General features: G+C 43.5%; 1 protein-coding gene across 1 annotated transcript in view; it reads left to right on the top strand.

Moving 5' to 3' along the window:
* myo7ba (myosin VIIBa) overlaps positions 1-18,354 on the top strand; it is a gene marked incomplete at its 3' end in the record, with an annotated part of 45,842 nt that overhangs the window by 15,729 nt on the left and 11,759 nt on the right. The window contains exons 18-38 of the mRNA XM_080727319.1: positions 13-97; positions 191-409; positions 796-1,005; positions 1,099-1,311; positions 2,228-2,392; positions 2,587-2,880; positions 3,834-3,994; positions 4,639-4,765; positions 4,862-4,981; positions 5,466-5,639; positions 6,248-6,475; positions 6,924-7,091; positions 8,336-8,453; positions 10,855-10,981; positions 11,460-11,626; positions 11,826-12,007; positions 12,341-12,459; positions 13,072-13,237; positions 13,853-13,995; positions 15,307-15,462; positions 17,187-17,292. Coding sequence (XP_080583445.1) covers positions 13-97; positions 191-409; positions 796-1,005; positions 1,099-1,311; positions 2,228-2,392; positions 2,587-2,880; positions 3,834-3,994; positions 4,639-4,765; positions 4,862-4,981; positions 5,466-5,639; positions 6,248-6,475; positions 6,924-7,091; positions 8,336-8,453; positions 10,855-10,981; positions 11,460-11,626; positions 11,826-12,007; positions 12,341-12,459; positions 13,072-13,237; positions 13,853-13,995; positions 15,307-15,462; positions 17,187-17,292 — 3,448 coding nt within the window. The remainder of the gene's footprint in view (positions 1-12; positions 98-190; positions 410-795; positions 1,006-1,098; positions 1,312-2,227; positions 2,393-2,586; positions 2,881-3,833; positions 3,995-4,638; positions 4,766-4,861; positions 4,982-5,465; positions 5,640-6,247; positions 6,476-6,923; positions 7,092-8,335; positions 8,454-10,854; positions 10,982-11,459; positions 11,627-11,825; positions 12,008-12,340; positions 12,460-13,071; positions 13,238-13,852; positions 13,996-15,306; positions 15,463-17,186; positions 17,293-18,354) is intronic.

Raw genomic sequence — 18,354 nt, forward strand, 5'->3', positions numbered from 1 at the left:
TGCCCCTTGTAGGAGAATATTCCTGAAGAAAAAGGCAGGTGCCGTTGTTATTCAGAAATACTGGAGGGGCCACCGTGGCAGAAAGCTCTACAGAGTGGTGGGTCATCAACGCACATTTCAATGCACACTTTAGGGCAATGCGAGCGTGACTTGCATCACACATTGACACACCTTTGAATCCATCCTACAGGTCCAGCTGGGCTTTAATCGACTGCAAGCAACGGTCCGATCTCGCCAGCTCAAGTACCAGTACGAGAAGGAACGGGAAGCCATCATCGTGCTGCAGAGCCGCGCCAGGACGTTCCTGGCCAGGAAGGAATGGATGCGCAAGAGACACGCTGTCATCCTCCTGCAAGCACACACCAGGGGTGCTCTGGCCAGGAGGGCTGTCAAAAAGTTGAAAAGAGATGTACGTTTCATTTCATGTGATTGTAATGTGATTGTAATCCAGCATTGGCCTGTTCCTTCATTAACCTGATTGTCCAGGGGAATGTGGAGGAGATACCCATCCTGTGGTTAGAGCTTTTGACTGGATGTGAACTGGTTCCTTAGATACAGTAGTTGAGAAAACCATGGGAGGAGGAAGCGGAAACCACCAATGAGCATGGCACCGTTTCCCCAACTTCTTTGTTGTTGCTTTTAACTTGAATTTAGAAATGTACATTTCCCCAGACATATCGGTAGGTGGAGATCTCTGATCATCAGGCTACGACGTCTAACGGACCTTTTGCCTAATTCAAAAAGGCAGACATGTATGTTTTATTTACACGGACCTTTGTATGCTATTACTTTTAGATGTATCTCTCTGCCAAAGAGAAAAGAGAAGAGGAGTTGATGATTAAGGAGCGACAGAGACGCCTGGAGGAGGTGCTGAGGCAAAAGAAAGAGATGGAGGCCATCAGCCAGGCAGAGAACATTACTGATCAGGAGATGGTGGACACCATCTTTGGCTTCCTCCCCACTATGGTTGGAGGGCAGGAGGGCCAAGCACCAACAGGATTTGAGGTGAGATACAGAAGCTGCAAGGCTGATGTTTGAAATATGAAACGTTTGATATTCCATGGCATCATCCCAGCATAACGACGGGGTCCATTTCAGGATTTGGAGGGTAGAAGGACGATCACTGAAGACGTGGACCTGGATGACCTCCCCATGGTGGATGACCTCCCAGAGGCCGACTATGATGATCTGGACGAGTACACCTTCTCCAAGTTTGCCTCCATGGAGTTCCAGGGCGCAGCCAGCCCCAACCACATCCGCCAGAGGCTCAGACAGCCCCTCCTCTACCATGAGGATGAGGGAGATGTCCAGGTACGACTCCTTCAGTCATTTCCCCCAGCCACATGGCAGGGTATCAGCTCTGTGTGTAACTGTAGTCCCGGGTTTCCAGAATGTGACGTATCCGCTTCCTGTTTTATGGTTCAGTGTCCCATAGCTGTATTTGTTTGACTCTGCAGCAGATTTTATATGGGAAACACACAATACACCGTGCAGTATGTGTGTGTGTGTGTGTGTGTGTGTGTGCCACCTTCTGGAAACCATTGGGACTACAGTCATGCACAGAGGCTATTGCAATCACTCTGTCTTCCTCTGTCTTTCAAGTCTGTCTTTGAAGAAAGTTACAACAGGTGGGCAGGTTTTCATGAAACTTGGTTGAAATGATCAGTAGACTTTTGGGCCTCAAAGGTCAAGGTCAGGATCAAAACGACATGATTGGCCTTATCTCAGTAACAACAAACTATTATGGTGTCAAAAATGTATATGTAAAAAACAAGTGTATACCTGCAGGCACGTGCACACATAGACATCAAAGGGGGCTTGAGCCCCTGCCCTTTTATCTGTCTCTAAAAAGTGCCCTCTCCCTCCAGACCATGAATGCAGTTTTTACTATGGTTAAAGAAATGCAAATGCCCTCTTTCCATGCCATACTGTAACTGAAGGCAGCATTCAAGAGAATTGCCTCGTCCAAACTCTCCTGAACTTGAATACAGCAACTTATGTTGAAAGAAGAGCCCACACTGTGGAGGAATCCATGCTGTTTCGCCATAACTCCAGAATTGAATTGATTATACTTAGTTCAGTGTGGCTTCATGCACCGAAAATAGCAGACTGCTTGGTCCGCTGTTTTCGGTATTGATATTTTTTGATATTTCCACCCTTTTCGAAATGTCAGCCCCTGCCTCTCTAACATTCTCTGCACGTCCCTGATACATTGTGTTTACACCAGGCATCGCTTACAGTCTGGTGGGTCATTCTGAGGTTCATGGGAGACCTTCCAGAGCCCAAGAAGCAGGTCCAGGCCAGGGGTTCCTCCAGGGTCCACCGCTCTCTCCCACAGGAACTGGCGTCCAGAAATAACAGGCGTCTCAGTCACATGGTCGGCCTGGACCAGGTGTGTGCCCTGGAAACACTGGTTGTATTCATCTATGCACAGTAAAATCCCCGGTGTTCATTTAAATCTAAAAGTGTTGAATTATCTTAAATTAACACCACTTAGGAATTTGCAGTGCTACAGTTCTGATTATCAAACAATTTCTGATTATCATAACCCTCAAATGACCAAACTGAAAACATTTCTTTTCGTAGAGGGTGCTGAGGAATAAGAAAGACGCCAACGTTCCTTCAGTCTCCGAGGAGGCACCGCGGAACAGAAAGGGCTCCACTTTCACAGACCTGCTGTCGAAGAACAGGAAGGGTTCTGCCATGCCAGAGGAGGTGGTTCTAAACCGCAAGGTCTCCGCCGCCCCGGACGCCAACGCTCGGAGCCGCAAACCCTCCATGTTCACCGACCTGCTGAGCAGGAATAAAAAAGCAGGGAGCGTTAAAGAAAACGGAATCCCAGAATCCCGCGTCAGGAAGCCCTCTATCATCGCGGAGGAGGTGAGACCAAGCTAACGAACACGACGGATATCTTATTCTAACGTGACCTTCTCTCCCCAGCAAACCGCCTTATTTGCCTTTTATGATCTTGTTTTTTTGTGTATTGTAGCGACCGTTAGGTCGCAACTTACTATGAAAACCTCCGTCTGTCCCTCCGTCTGTCCGTCACGTCACATCACACTTTTGGCCCTACTCTTATCTCCGGCACCGTTGCCCCTATCCATGCCAAACTTTGCACACACACTCCTTGGCTGGCAAACCACAACCTCCAGCCCTGATTTCTCACATGGCCCTCTTCCAGCGACACCATGATGCCGATCTTTGCAAAACACATTTTTGGACACTGCCCCTACAGATTTCGCCCTAAAATCACACAAAGCGGTACACTAAAGTCATGTCATCAACATGGATCTGTCCCATTTCCCATATTCCCTCCTGATTGGATACGATTGCCTTCTAAAGTTTGTGTATTACCCTTTCAACCAGCTCAGTGGGCCTATTATATTGGTTAGATTGTCCGCCCTGAGACTGGGTGGTTTGCATTCAATCCCGGCCGAGTCATACCAAAGACTATAAAAATGGTACCCATTGCCTCACTGCTTGGCACTCAGCATCAAGGGTTGTGTTGGGGGTGAATCCCTGTTACATACTAGCGTCATGTCCAGAATGAGTACTTGTACATCAAGCTGCCTCCCGCTAAGGAAACATGAGCTAGGCTCCTTCACGTTCACTTCACAAGGCAACTTACTTGTCTGTTTAAATCCTGCCATTTTGAACAGGTCTTGCTCCAAAAAGAGATTGGCGATCTCAAGTGACTGACTATCTTGTAAAACAAAGGTGAAATAAATCTTCTGTCCTGTTCTGACTGTGCCTCTGAGTACCATCGTTTGCTGTCCCACATTTCAGCTCCACCCGTCTCATCAGCTTACTGTTGTTGATGGTGTTTCTTTCAGTCAGACGACCCTGCTGAGCTGTCCAAACCGCCCACCTTGCAGACCGTGAGTGAAGACAGCGACGTCATGAACGGAGACGGACCCACCCTGGATCGGCCCATGACGTCTCTCGAAAAACTCCACATCATTGTGAGCTACGCCATCGTCAGGCGAGACCTCAGGTCAGACCAACAGAAAAAATCACACTTGCGTGAACTGAGCGGTGGAGGCTGCGCGTGTGTGTGTGCGTGTGTGCGTGCGTGTATGTGTGTGTGTGTGTGTGTGTGAATGTGAGTGTGAGTGTGCCTGCCTCTGCCCTGAACAACAGCGCCCCTCCCTTAACATGTGTGGACAGAAAAGGTATTGCAGGCTACATACAGACAGACAGACACGCACACACACATACATACCCACACACACGGCCACGTATAGGAGACGGTGTGACCACCGCTCAAAAAGAAGACGTGCTAGGATTTCTATTTATTTTATTGATTTATGTTGTGTCGAACATCAGTCATATAACCTGGAAACCACAACAATGTATGACAGCAGATTTCAAGAAAGAGTTTTGTGCAGTGTGAACTGCACAGAAATCCTATGACTATCTGACTATTGTGCAATGTGTTGGGGTATTAGTGTCCCCCTAACAGCTCCTGATAAGCAGGTTGGCGCCTTTCACAGTTGCCTCTGCCATCCGTGTGTTAATGTGTCTGTGTGTGAATGGGTGAATGTAATGCACATTGGAAAGTGATGTGGATAAAGGCGCTATATGAATGCCCCATTCACTCACCATTTACCATTTGGTCAACCTGATCTCTCCCTCTAGAGATGAGATTTACTGTCAGATCTGCAAGCAGCTGCAGGATAACAGCAATCGCAGCAGCTTCTACCGTGGTTGGATCCTCCTGTCGCTCTGTCTGGGTATCTTCCCACCCACTGAGCGCTTCATAAAGGTAAACATGCCAAGTATAAACAACCATGCTGAGCCACTGATCCAGGATCAGATAGCTGTCAGTTTGATCATCGCTGTTTGTCTGCTGACTTTGCAGTATCTCCAAAGCTTCCTTCGTTCGGGTCCTGTGGGCTACGGTCCCTACTGCTCTGAACGGCTGCGGCGCACTGTAATGAATGGAGTGCGAGGGGAGCCTCCCAGCTGGTTGGAGCTACAGGTAAAATATGCCACTGAATAGTCACTATTGATATCTCTGAATATCTCGTAGCAACCTTGATATGCAACCTCTTTAGGGCTGTAACTATCGATTATTTTCGTAGCGATTATTCAATTGATTACTTTTTTGAATTTATAAAAAGATTTTATATTGTATATCTAAGAATCAACTAGAAAACTAGATTTTTCAAAAAATAATCAGCCTGTTTAACCACTTAAGCCCTATTTTATCCTTTGTCATATTGTAGTTGAAAATAGCAGATGTACAAGCTCACAATGCATCGCTTTGTGACGGGTTGTGAGCTTGTAGTATGCTATTTTCAGTATGTTTTTTTTTTCTTTTTTTTTAATAACTATTTGATTAAATTAGTTTCTTTATCTCATAATATTCATTAAATCAATTATTTCGATTAACAGTTGTTGCATCCCTTGTAGCAATCTTACCGTGTCAATATTGAATGATGTTTCTTACTGATTCATGCCAGGCAACCAAGACCAAGAAACCCATGACTTTGTCTGTGACTCTGATGGACGGCCGCACCATCAGCTTGCCTGCCGACTCAGCGACCACCTCCAGAGAAATCTCCCAAATTCTCTCCCAGAAGGTCAAACTCAAAGACAACTTTGGCTTTTCCCTTTACGTGGCCTTGTATGAAAAGGTAAGCAACCGCAGCCTTGGATGGATGACATGAAATCACCATTGGCCGTAGTTCTGGCATCATGATGCAGTTAAGAGAACCACGTGGGTCCAGTGTGGTCAGTGGTTCTCAAACATTGTCATGTCAAGGACCCCCATATTGTTATGTATTTGGCCACGGACCCCCAACTGAAAATATTACGTGTCAGGGATGGCCATAACTAATAGAAGCTTTGCATTGTCATAACATAAATAAATTCTTCCAAAATTGTCAAAGATTTTTCTAAATGTTTCGAAAATAGCCACATTTAAAGTTCACACCACGTCACAATGTGATGTGTCTTCACCACTGGAATCACCAGGAATGCTGGTCCCTCATTGGCTGTTAATGATGACATTTCCAGAAATGCTGGTCCCTGATTGGAAAGAAGGACACCGACATATATACCCAGCCGACTTGCACGCTCTGCTGGTGCAAGTAAATAGGGTTAAATTGGTTAAACTGTTCCTTATTTAGCAGGGGACACCCTGGATCAGCCTCAAGGACCCCTGGGGGTCCACCAGACCCCACTCTGAGAACCACTGACTGTGGTAGCTTAACCATTTTTTCTCTCTGGTGTTTCTACGAAGGTGTGGGCTCTGGGCAGCGGTCGGGAGCACGTGATGGATGCCATCTCCCAGTGCGAGCAGGAGGTGAAGAGGAAAGGTGGCCAGGAGCAACACGCTCCCTGGCGTCTGTATTACCGCAAGGAGATCTTCACCCCCTGGCACGACTGTAAAGAAGACAGCATCAGCACAGACCTCATCTACAAGCAGGTCATACGCGGGCTCAAGTTTGGAGAGTACCGGAGTGAAAAGGTGGGTTGGAGCGTCATAATGAGCGTCATTTCCAGCCGTTCACTAGAGGTGTCTGTCAACCTCTTTGGGTATTTTTTTCAATGTTCCTCTGTCCAGTAGTGGAAGAAGTACTCTGAAGTAAGAGTAGAACTACCACAATATAAATACAAGTAGGTCCTGTATTAAAATTTTGACTTGAGTAAAATTACAAAAGTAATTTACTAGGGTCAAAGGAAATAAAAGTTTCACAATTTGTATTTATTTTTCAAATACCTAAGTAACTAGTAACTAAAGCTGACAAATACTTGCAGTGGAGTAACAAGTACAATATTTCCCTCTGAGATGTAGTGGAGTAGAAGTACAGTGTAAGTACTAAACATTGAAAATGCTCAAGTAAAAGTACCTCTGTGCAACTGTACTTTAGTGAAAGTACTTGGTCTCTTTCCACCTCTGCCTCTCTGTCACCCAGGAGAACGATCTTATTGAGCTCGCTGCAAAGCACCTGTATGTCCAACACGGCTCAGACGGCGGGCCGGAAAACGTGAAGGCGGTGGTTCAAGAGTGCATCAGCACCTCTCTGCTGGACGCCAAGTCTGAGGCCAAATGGCTGCAGATGGTCAGCACCGCTCATGCTCAGGTCAGTTACTATACACATAGATGTCTCACTTTAACCACATGAACCCTAGTGTCCCTATTCTGGGTCAGTCATAATAGGCAATCATCAGGCAATCAGTCAGCGGAAATAGGCAATTTGGCAGACATTTGCCGAAAATATCCGGTCTACAAACTCACAACGTGATGCATAGTGGGCTTGTAGATCGGCGATTATCGGCGAACAGGTTTGGTGTAGAGGGATAAAAAGGAGGGGGCCAAGTATAGACCCCTGGGGGATCCCAGTCAACGAAGTGGGACCCTCTCAAACTGTTGATGGCATTTCTTATTGATGGTTGTCAGAGTCCATGGAAACAATATTCACGAATCACGATACAATCCAAAATTCCCCTTTGTCTATTTAAGACTTTCTCTTTGGGCCAACAATTCCCACAATGCTTTGCATGGGCAAGAACCGTAACCATTACATGCAACTGATTCATATTTTCTGATGTCTGATGGTCAGTATTCTGCTGTAAACAGAGAATTAGAACAATATAATGACCAGCTAAAAACCAGGAAGTAAGGGTTGTAGTTTTCACATTCACACAGATATGTACGTACAGTCATACAGAAGACTGCATCCGTGTTATGGCTGTTAATGGAACATTAACCCTACAAGAAATATGTTGTCTGGTGGAATCCTTGTATGTCCAAAACTGTTGCTTTTCAGGAAATGGAAAATAAAACCTGTGTTCCAATAGTTATTATTTAGTCACAAGCTCTTGTTTATAATTTTAATTTGTTTAAAAACCACTGGCATGCGTAACCACTGTCAGTTTCACTTTCAAAACCTATCAAATAATAATAATAATAGCAGATCTACAAGCTACAAACATGCTTGTATGACAAGTAGGGCATTCATATATGAAAAAAAAAGAAAAGTTGAAATATTATGAAATTCTACCGTAACGATAAAGAGACAACGTTGGGAAATGTGATTGTGCCCCTTTACCCACACCCTATACTTAGTTGTCCCACAGGCGTCTATCTTCTTTTTTCTCTACACCAAATCTCTTTTTTGAAAATAACCAATCTTCACGCTGTGATGCATTTGTGAGCCTATAGGTCCCTCATTTTGGCTGAAGGTTCGCCTATTATGACATGTCCAGAATAGGGATGCTAGCGTTCATGTGGTTAAGGTCTGTGTGTAGGTCATTCCTACACGTGTCCAGCATCTTGTAGAAAAACTAAACAATTCATGTATTGTTTCTTTGTGTTTCACACAAGGGTTCATATGTCAGTTCAAGGCAGAAGGCATCGTCTGTGAAGGCAGAGGTTGTTGACTTCACTCGTCAGAAGTGGCCCATGTTCTTCTCCCGGTTCTTTGAGGTTGCAAAGCTTTCAGGTTAGTCTCATTATAAATGTTTAGGTCAACTGTGGTCCATTTTTCAAGATAATAGTATAAATATTTGTATTCTTAATATTGAATACAGGCAAGTCCGCCGTGTAAAGTGCAGTTGTATCAATGCAGTGTAAAGTGGAGTTGTAAGTTTGTGGCAAAGTTCCCATAAGCACTTCTATTAGGACCAAGTCAAATTGTGTTAATTACTAATTATGTCAGATATAATGTATAGCTAAGGTCATTCAGATATTAGCTCTGTGTAATTCTGATTATACACATTAGTAGTACATGACTTATGTTCTAACAAAGAACAAAGGAAGAACATGATGAGCTGAAAGGCGCTGACTTTTATGGTCTTGTGTTCACATTCAGGGTTCAATACAATTTATTACTGAGGAAGCCACTGAGATAATAAAACATTTTAATATAGAAAGCAGTGCTGACACTTCTGTACTTTGTTTATGGCCTCTGAATATTAACCACATAGGCGGTGTGTACAGCATATCAGTGGCAAGAATCAAAGAGAAACATTGATCAGCATTCAAATTAACTTGTCCAGATGTCTGCCATATTTAATTATTTTTGATCAATGTAGAGGATTTGTTTTCTTCATTATTATTAGACATTTTTCAGTGTGGAGGTGGAGCACTGTGGAATAAAAACGTCCCTAATCTGAGATGAAGACCAGCTGGTCTCACCCTGAGCTGAAAGTAGCTAAACACAATCTGCAGGTTATGACTCAAGTTACAGCAGAACTCATAATTATTTACCTTTTGATCAGAGTAAGATATAGAATGTTATTTATAGGTACTGGTACAGTATATCGGGATCCGCTCAATATGCCGACGGGCCGCTGTTCCGACTAGCGTCGGCAGGTTAGTTACTCGTCACGGTTACTGAGGTTAGGGTTAGGGTTAGTTTTAGTGTCAGCATACCGGCCCGTTGGCATATTGATGCGGACCCCAGTAGTATAGTATATCACTGGTTTTAAAACTCAAGGAAGGTAGAGAATAAGAGAGTAGCCGTTCTTTCATTTCCTGGTTTTCAGTTTCAATGCCATTTAGTACACAGAACCAAGAGTTAAGAGTGCATACTTCCCAAAATAGGTTTAATGTCAACCAGATGTAATGACAACTGGCTAATATTGACAAAGCTATGAAAACATGTAGCCACAGGTCTATAAATTACAGTCTGCCTACAAGCCTTGATATCCATAAAAAGAGTGTGTATGTATTGTTGCTACCCATTAAATGAAAAAATCTCTTACCTCCATAAAGAATGTATTAGCAAATTGAGAATGAAAGACATCATCATCTCCATGCTCTTAGATCCTCCACTATAGGAAACTAATTCATTTGACCATTGACTCCATGATATATGCCAATGCCATGCTAACCAAAGACCCAATTACAGCACCACCTTTCCAACTGCAATATTACCCGCTCTGTTTGTAATTGGTCTTTTATATTTCATCATTGTCCTAAAAGTAGTGATAAGTGATGATACAGCTTGCATGCCTCTTACATACACCCACACTACGGGCCCTTCAGAGACAATGATTAATTAAAGCTTCCCCACCCCTCAGGCCCTAATGTTCAGCTGACACATTGAGTCCAGAGTATAACGATAGAGACGCCTCAGCCGTGGGTGGATGACTGGGCCTTTATCAGACATTTACTGTATGTTGCAATCACGTTTCCCCTCTGGGCTGCCTTAAAGGATAGGCCTACATACTGTACAATAGGGCATTAACCAAAAAGTCGACAAGTCGACTGAGTCGACTTCATTACACAAGTCGACTCCCACCAGAGAAAGTCGAAGTTGAAAAAAAAAAATCATTTGTATTTTTTTCTATCATTATTTTTGCTCCATGACATGTGTGCGTCTGTACAGCATTCAAACAGTAGGATTGCTTATTGTCAAGGACGAAATGATCCAACATTACAGTGCTACATTACATTTGGTATAACATGGTTCTATTGTTCAATTTCTGCCTCTATATATTTGACAATTTGGACAATGTTTAATTTGTCATTTTAGAGGTATTAAAAAGTCCTTAAATTGGCACTTTAGAAATGTGCAGATACCGTCGATACACTTAAACTTTATGTTGGTTTGTTTACAGTTGAGTGAGAAAACAATGTTTCACATTAAGTTAATCAACTGGGGACCCCCCCGAATAATTGGGGGGTCGTGTGTGATGTGATGACGTCATCAAACGATAAAGTCGACTTCAACTCAACTTTTTACTGAGTCGAGTCGACTTGCAAAAATCACAAGTCGTTAATGCCCTACTGTACAACAGGAAGGGAACCCTTATCTCCTAACAAGGAATACATCTCCCGTTTCCCCATGAGTCATGGCTTATCGGGTCTTGTTTACTCCATGGATATTTATCTAACAGGTCCTCCTCTGGCCAAAAACAAATTCATTGCGGCCATTAACTGGACTGGCATCACGTTCCTGGACGAGAGAGAGAGGAGACTGCTGGAGCTCTCCTACCCAGAAGTCACTGGAGTCAACACCATGAGGTACGGGAAAACCTTGAAAGTGTTGTTACTGCATGTGAGGATATTGTAGCATATCATAACTGAGCACCTACCGGAAATAGCACATCTATAAGCAACACAGTCATGCGTTTATATGATCAAGTACTCTATAACAGTGGTTTCTGAACTTTTTAGCTCAAGACCCAAGAGAGAAATTAGACGTTTGCCCGGGAGTCGGGACCCAATAAAGTGAAAACAGCAGATGTACAAGCTCACAACGCATCGCTTCGTGCCGCGTTGAGGAGCTTGTAGATCGGCTATTTTCACTGGGCCTACTTCTTGAACATTGCTTTTCTAATTTATGAAATCTCTTGGACTTTTCTTTTATTTATTAATGAAATTCCTTTTTCATTTTTTTCATGAAGATCTTAGCTTTTTGGGGAATGTTTTTTGAAAATGTTTTGAAATAATAATAATTAAAAACAAACCAGCGTTAATAACATCTCTTCTCTCTGGCCAGGGAGGGGAAAGCCTTCGCCCAGAGCGTCTCCCTGCTCACTCTGAAAGGTGACTTCGTCCTGGGCGGGGCCATGGCCGAGGGCCTGGCTGAGCTGGTGCACATGTTCCTGTGCGGCCTGCGAGAGCGCTCCCAGTACGCCGTGGCCTTAAAGGAAGTCAGCAGGCAAGGTCAGACCACCGGAGACGCACCGGAGGGGGATTCATAATGTATTTATATTGGGAGGACATATACTTTAATACCATACATGTTTTTGCTGTCACATGGCCCACACAGCTGAATTCATTAACTTTGTATGTTTTGTTAGAGCCGTGCTGGCTGGACGCTCTCCGAGAATTCATTGGTCGTCTTGTTTTTCTCTCTCTGCAGACGACCCCACGTTCCTGAGCTTCAAGAAAGCGGATCTCATCATCCTCATCAAAGACGATGAATATTCCCCCGAACGAGGCTGGATAAAGGGCAAAAACGACCGCACGGGCAAGACCGGTGCCATACCCAGCGAGGCCATTTCAGTCTTGCCCACCCTCAGCAAACCTACCAATGAAGTCATGGTACGTAGAGAGCGTGCGCGTGCGTGCACATGTGAGTGAGTGGGAAAAAGCAGAAGCAAGATAACCGCTTGAACCCTAGCGTGCCTATTTAGTGCATGTTTTAATACACAAACCTTCAGTGAAAATAGGTGAGAATTTGGCAAACATTAGACAGAAATAGCCTATGTACAGGCTCACAACACGTCGCAAAGTGGCGTGTTGTGAGCTTGTGTATCCTCTCTTTCCGGTGAAGAGATTTTGAGTGGAGGGAACAAAGTTGGGGGTCAAGCATAGACCGCTGAGGGACACCAGTGGATGAAATGTTTAAATATGGTACGTGCCTCTCTGTTTCAGAGCCTGATCAACCTGTCTCCTGACCAGAGGAAGATCAGAGGGAATTCCCAGAAGGAAACAGGCACCATGGAGAGAGTGGCCCCTGTTACATTGAAGGAGTTCTCACTGGAGAACTTCAGGTACCTGGATAGATTACCTCTGTTTTGCCAAATGGAAATACTGGAGTATCATATCAAGCTATATCATTTTGCCAGAGCAATATTATTACAGACTCCACATGAGATGTGAGCCCTAGTCATTTAGGTCTGTCTGCCACCAAACATTTTTAATTATTAAAGCTCTGGTGCGACCTGATAGCTGAAAGTGGTTAGTGCTCATACCACAGACACGGCTGGTTTGATTCTCGGCCCGGCTGAACCATTTTCTGCATGCCATTTCCCTAGTCTCTTGTTTCTTGTCTCTTTATACTGTACTGTACATACTGTCAAATACAGGCTAAACAAAGTCAATTAAGCCTGATTTATACTTAGACTGATTTAAAATACCGTAGTCGAGCTACAAGCTCACTTGTAGATCTTCTATTTTCAGTGCACAGCACTGGACACAACCATGTACAAATCAAGCATATGCTGAGAGCAAAATGATTATAATGAGGTCATCTATACGGTATGTATGACTGTCTGCAAACGTGTGCTGTAAACGCCAGATGTGACTCAGCTAGGCACACCTCTAGGTTGCCTTGTTCTGCATGGCTAAAAGCAGCAGTCTGGTCTTGTGCTCTGACCCAACAGGCAGCCCACTAAGGATGTGAACAGACAGGTGATCTCCAAGAACGCAGCGCCCGAGAGGCTGTGGGTTCACTCCAGAGAGCCGCTCCGACAGCCACTGCTCAAGAGACTACAGAACAGCTCGGATCTAACTCACAAAGCCTGTCTGGCCTTCACTGATATCCTCTGCATATGAGCATTTTTTTACCAAAGCATCAACATAGTAAGGAAACAGAGATGGATGGTGCAGGCACAGAGGATGTGCAGGTACATTAAGAAAGGCTCTTGCTGGAGTTGGTTGTAGCCAGGTCAGGAGATGGGACATACATATCGTTGTTGTCGGTTGGAACCTCGTATGTCCAAAACCTTTCGTTTTGCATTTATTTAAAAAAAGTGAAAATAGACGATCTACAAGCACACAACACCTTGCACCGAGAGGTATTGTGTGCTTGTAGATCTTCTATTTTTACTAGTCTTGTGCTACAGTCTTGTATGATGAAGCAGGGCTTTACTTTGCGTAAAAACGTACACATTTGAAACTTGGAGATACAAGGTTTCTTCCCAACAGTACTGAGGTATGTTCAACTGTACCTCTTACAGGCATACATGGATTTGGGATGGAATGTCGTTATAGTCTTCTTATAGTTTATACAGTATGCATAATGCATGTATTAATAGTTTGCAATGTTTTTATAGGTAAATTATTCATTTTCTATTAATATTGCTATATGTTTTAAATTATTGTGCAATGCTTACAAAGTCAGAATAGTTGTTCTTCCGTGACTGCTGCGTACCGATCCTGAAGTACATGGGAGATTACCCCACCAAGCAGATGCAGAGCTCTCTGGAGCTCACCGACCAGATCTTTGGGCCGGCCACTCAGGACAAGATGCTCCGAGACGAGATCTACTGCCAGATCATAAAGCAGATGACCAGCAATAACAACCGGTACGCTGGCACTACGTGATACACTGCTGTCAATAGAGGCCGATTCTACACAATGTCTTCTAAATCCTAACAGTTTTCTGAAAGACTTATATTTCTATATCAGTGGTGCTCAACATTTTTCATGTCAAGGACCCCCAGAATTATATGTATTTGGCCGCGAACCCCCATCTGAAAAGACTTTGTTCCAGGAACTCCCAGAAGCAATGATTTGCAAATAAATACATTCAGGATTTGCACACATTTTCATGATTTTTCTAAAATAGCAGATCTACAAGCTCATAGCGCAGCACGTTAGAAAGACAGGCTCAAAGTGAGCCATTCACTCCCCTTCAATTATTTATCTTTGCTGTAGAGACAGTAGGACAAAAGGTTGAGAGGGACACAAATGGGGCCGACACAGAAGAAAAAGCTTGAATTTCTAAGCCAACAGGGATGCATGTAGTAATAGAGGCACAGTGGGGGACATGAAGACTCCATCTATCTCCTACTCCAGCTCATTAACAATCACTTGTTCCCACGTTTCCCTGGCGTTCTCGGTGGCGTGCTGTGCGTTCAGTGGCGTCTCTGTCCCCTGTGTACGCTTAACCTGGAGCACAGCTTCCGGCTAATTGCCCTGTTGATACATTGTTGCCGTGGGATACTGTTCTTGGGGCAGTAACAGAATACGTACATATTGTGTACCAGGGCATTAACCAAATATTCGAATATTCGAATATCAAAGTCACTATTCGACGTTGTTCACCGACGTCGAATATTCGCTTATTTAATTTTTTTTATTGTTTTCTCTTTAAAACATATTTAGTTTATAAAGCTTGTCTAGATAGGTAGTCATAAGAATGAGTTTATCGATGCCCCTGGTGTATGAATTTGTTAATGCTCTATACCAGGGGTTCTCAAACCTTTTTAGGCAGTGACCCCCAAAATAAACATATATGAACTGGGGACCCCCACCCTGACAAGCACTTGGAATTGTAGGTATTACATTTAATGTTTTCTCGGTTCCGCAGATACATATTGTGAAAATAGCTGATCTACATGCTCACAACGCTTCGCAACGCGAGGCGTTGTACTTAATATTTGACAGTTTGGCCAGTCCTGTCGAATATTCGACTATTCGAATACTTTGAGGTCGAATAATTCTAATACTAAAAATCACTATTCGTGAATGCCCTATTGTGTACCAAAATAAAAATCGTCACACCAACTCAAACATGTACATGCCACTTGTAAAATAAAACATAAAAACATGCAGTTACAAAACTGACCCCATCACAAACACATCACACACGTGTTGAATGCATCTCTCTACAGGTTCAGCATGGATCAGGGCTGGCAGCTGTTGTGGCTGTGTTGCGGACTCTTCCCGCCAAGCCAGGCGCTTCTCAAGCACACTCAGCGCTTCCTGGAGTCACGCCGCCGAGAGCCCCTGGCCTCCGACTGCCTGCAGCGGCTGCAAGGCTCACTGAGGTACAGTATGCAAAGCAACACAGACACACAAACACTGAGTCCCAGTGTGATCACCCAGGCCTGCGTACATGTGGCAGTTAATTGCAGAGCGGTGCATCATGTGAGGGGGTGTCTCCACAGCGTCAGTGAACGGGCCGAGGCCTGCAGGGATGTTAGTGAATTGACGGAGCTGCAAATGCTGCACGAGCATGACGGCAGCGTGCTCTCTTCCCCCTGGCGAGTAGCCAGGGCGAAGTCAACAACACCGTGAAGTAAACAAGACCATGGCCACGATGATTTCTTGTGTTTTCAGAAGTCACTTTTCGTAACAGTGCAGTGTCAAGTTTTGCTCCAACTCATTTTGAGAAATGCACAAGTTAACAGAATTCAGGTGCATTAATGATACTAGAAGCTGGTTCGGGCGGCCCAGCGTCTAGTCAGCGACCTGGCCAACTCGGGAACGATGTAAATAGGGAATGAATGCCCCGCCCTTTAATGCAAACCCCATTATACCTGTTGTCATAGGACCCGTTTTGACCATCTGTTTGCCTGTGTCCATTTATGCCCATATATGGAGATATCTGTATCTATCTGTCGGCGTCCATTTTATGTATATAACATATATGGAGATCACTGCAGACAGATATAGTTCTGGGTCCATTTTATGCCCATATATGCCCATATATGGAGATATCTGTCTATTTGCGTCCATTTTATGTCGGCGTCCATTTTATGTATATAACATTATGGAGATCACTGCAGATATAGTTCTGGGTCCATTTTATGCCCATATATGCCCATATATGGAGATATCTGTCTATTTGCGTCCATTTTATGCCCATATATGGAGATCTCTGTATCTGTCTGTCTGTGTCCCTTTATGCCCTTATATGGAGATCTTTGTGATTCTGCGTCCATTTTATGCCCATATATGCCATATATGGAGATATCTGTTTATCTGCGTCCATTTTATGCCCATATATGAGATCTCTGTCGCTTTTTGTTTGTTTCTTCTTTAAGCAGAATACGCAGCCTGCTTAAATCTGCATCATTCAAGTCATCCTCCCAGTCCCACGCTTTGTTGCTTGTCTTATGTTTGTCTTTGTTTCTTTTATTTTATTTTTCTTTTTTGGAGCAGACCCCATGAATGCCCCACCCTTTAATGCAAACCCCAATATACCTGTTGTCATAGGACCCGTTTATATGGAGATCTCTGCACACACAGTACCGGTTGCTGAAAACTCTGATGTCAGACGCGCGTGCCGGTGGGAAGAACGGTTCTCGAGATACGCGGATTACATACATACATACACATTCACAGAGATTTTTTGTTGACTCATGTGGCGTACGTGATGTCAGAGCCTTTTATGAAGTGATGTCACAATGAGTCAGCGCTTGCGCCGATTTCCTCCGGAACAGTCTGATGTCAACAATCAGCTCACAATGAGTCAGCGCTTGCGCCGATTTCCTCCGGAACAGTCTGATGTCAACAATCAGCTCTGCATAAGGAGATTCCGAACGTTTCGCGCCGGTTTCGGAAAACCGCGAGTCGGGTCGGGTCGAGGCCCGGCACTGCACTCCGCGCGGCGGCGGGGAACGCGCGTGCCGAATCTGAAGCCGGTGGGATGAACGGTTCTCGAGATACGCGGATTACAAACAAACAAACAAACAGACAGAGATTTGTCGCATTTATAGATAGATGATCATTGATGTATTTAAATCTGTGGTGTCTCGGTGGGGCTTAGGATGGAGCCCAGGAAACTGCCGCCCCACCAGGTGGAGGTGGACGCCATCAAACAGAACAGCACCCAAATCTTCCACAAAATCCACTTCCCCAACGACACAGACGAGGTACAGCCACCATGTCATGATATCGCTCTATAAAGATAAATGTCTCTCTTTCACACTTTTAACAGAGTCCTCCTAACTAAACTCTTACAGGTGTTGTAAGTGATATACAAATAAACAAATAAATAAACGTTTTTTTACAAAGGTTTAAAGCTCTATATTCCAATTGTAATCAAGTCAAGAGTTTATAGTGTTTGTTCAGGAATTATTATTGTTTTAGGTCGGAATAGCAGTTTCATCCAATCAGGAGATGGAACCCCACAATGATGATTTATGAGCTTCAATTTTACACTTTCCAGTTCCATTTTTGTCTGCTCATTGTTTTCATCACTTTCAATTTTACTTGCATTCTCTCACCTGATTGGATGAAATTGGTATCCCGGCATTAACTTTTATTTTATGTTTTACTTAAAGGACCTACACCATGAATTTTCACTTTTTCTATTTTAAAACCTTTTTTTGGGGTCCCACTGGCACCTTCTATCCTCACAAAGTCCTATTTCTGTACATTGTGTCTTTCTCTGGTTTTGGGAAGACAGAGATGAAAAGCTTTCCACGGGTTCTCAGAACAGTGCTGTTCTGAGAGTTGACGCATGTGACGTCACACGCGTTTCCCGGTTTTTTTTTTTCAGTCAAAAAAAAAAAAAAAAAAAAAAAAAATTTTTTCAATTTTTTTTTCAAAACTTTTTTTTTCAAAAAAAATTTTTTTTAAATTTTTTTTCAAAAAATTTTTTTTTCAAATTTTTTTTTCAAAAAACTTTTTTTTTCAAAAACTTTTTTTTTCAAAAAACTTTTTTTTTCAGAAACTTTTTTTTTTTCAAAAAACCTTTTTTTTTTCAAATTGCAGCTGGAGAGCCTCATTATAGTAGAGCTAGAACAAACAAAAAGAATGGTCAGAGTGTTTGTTGAGGGTTAAAACCTGTCTAAGACTCAATTTTGAGCATATATTTATACAAAAAATATAGTTTTAAAAGCATGGTGTAGGCCCTTTAAGAGTCAAAGAGAGGGGGGGATCCCTGTTACATGAACAAACAACTCTATAGCAATGAATGCTTTTGAAATATA

This window comes from Nannobrachium achirus, assembly GCF_963921795.1.
Source record: "Nannobrachium achirus genome assembly, chromosome: 1".
NCBI lineage: Eukaryota > Metazoa > Chordata > Actinopteri > Myctophiformes > Myctophidae > Nannobrachium > Nannobrachium achirus.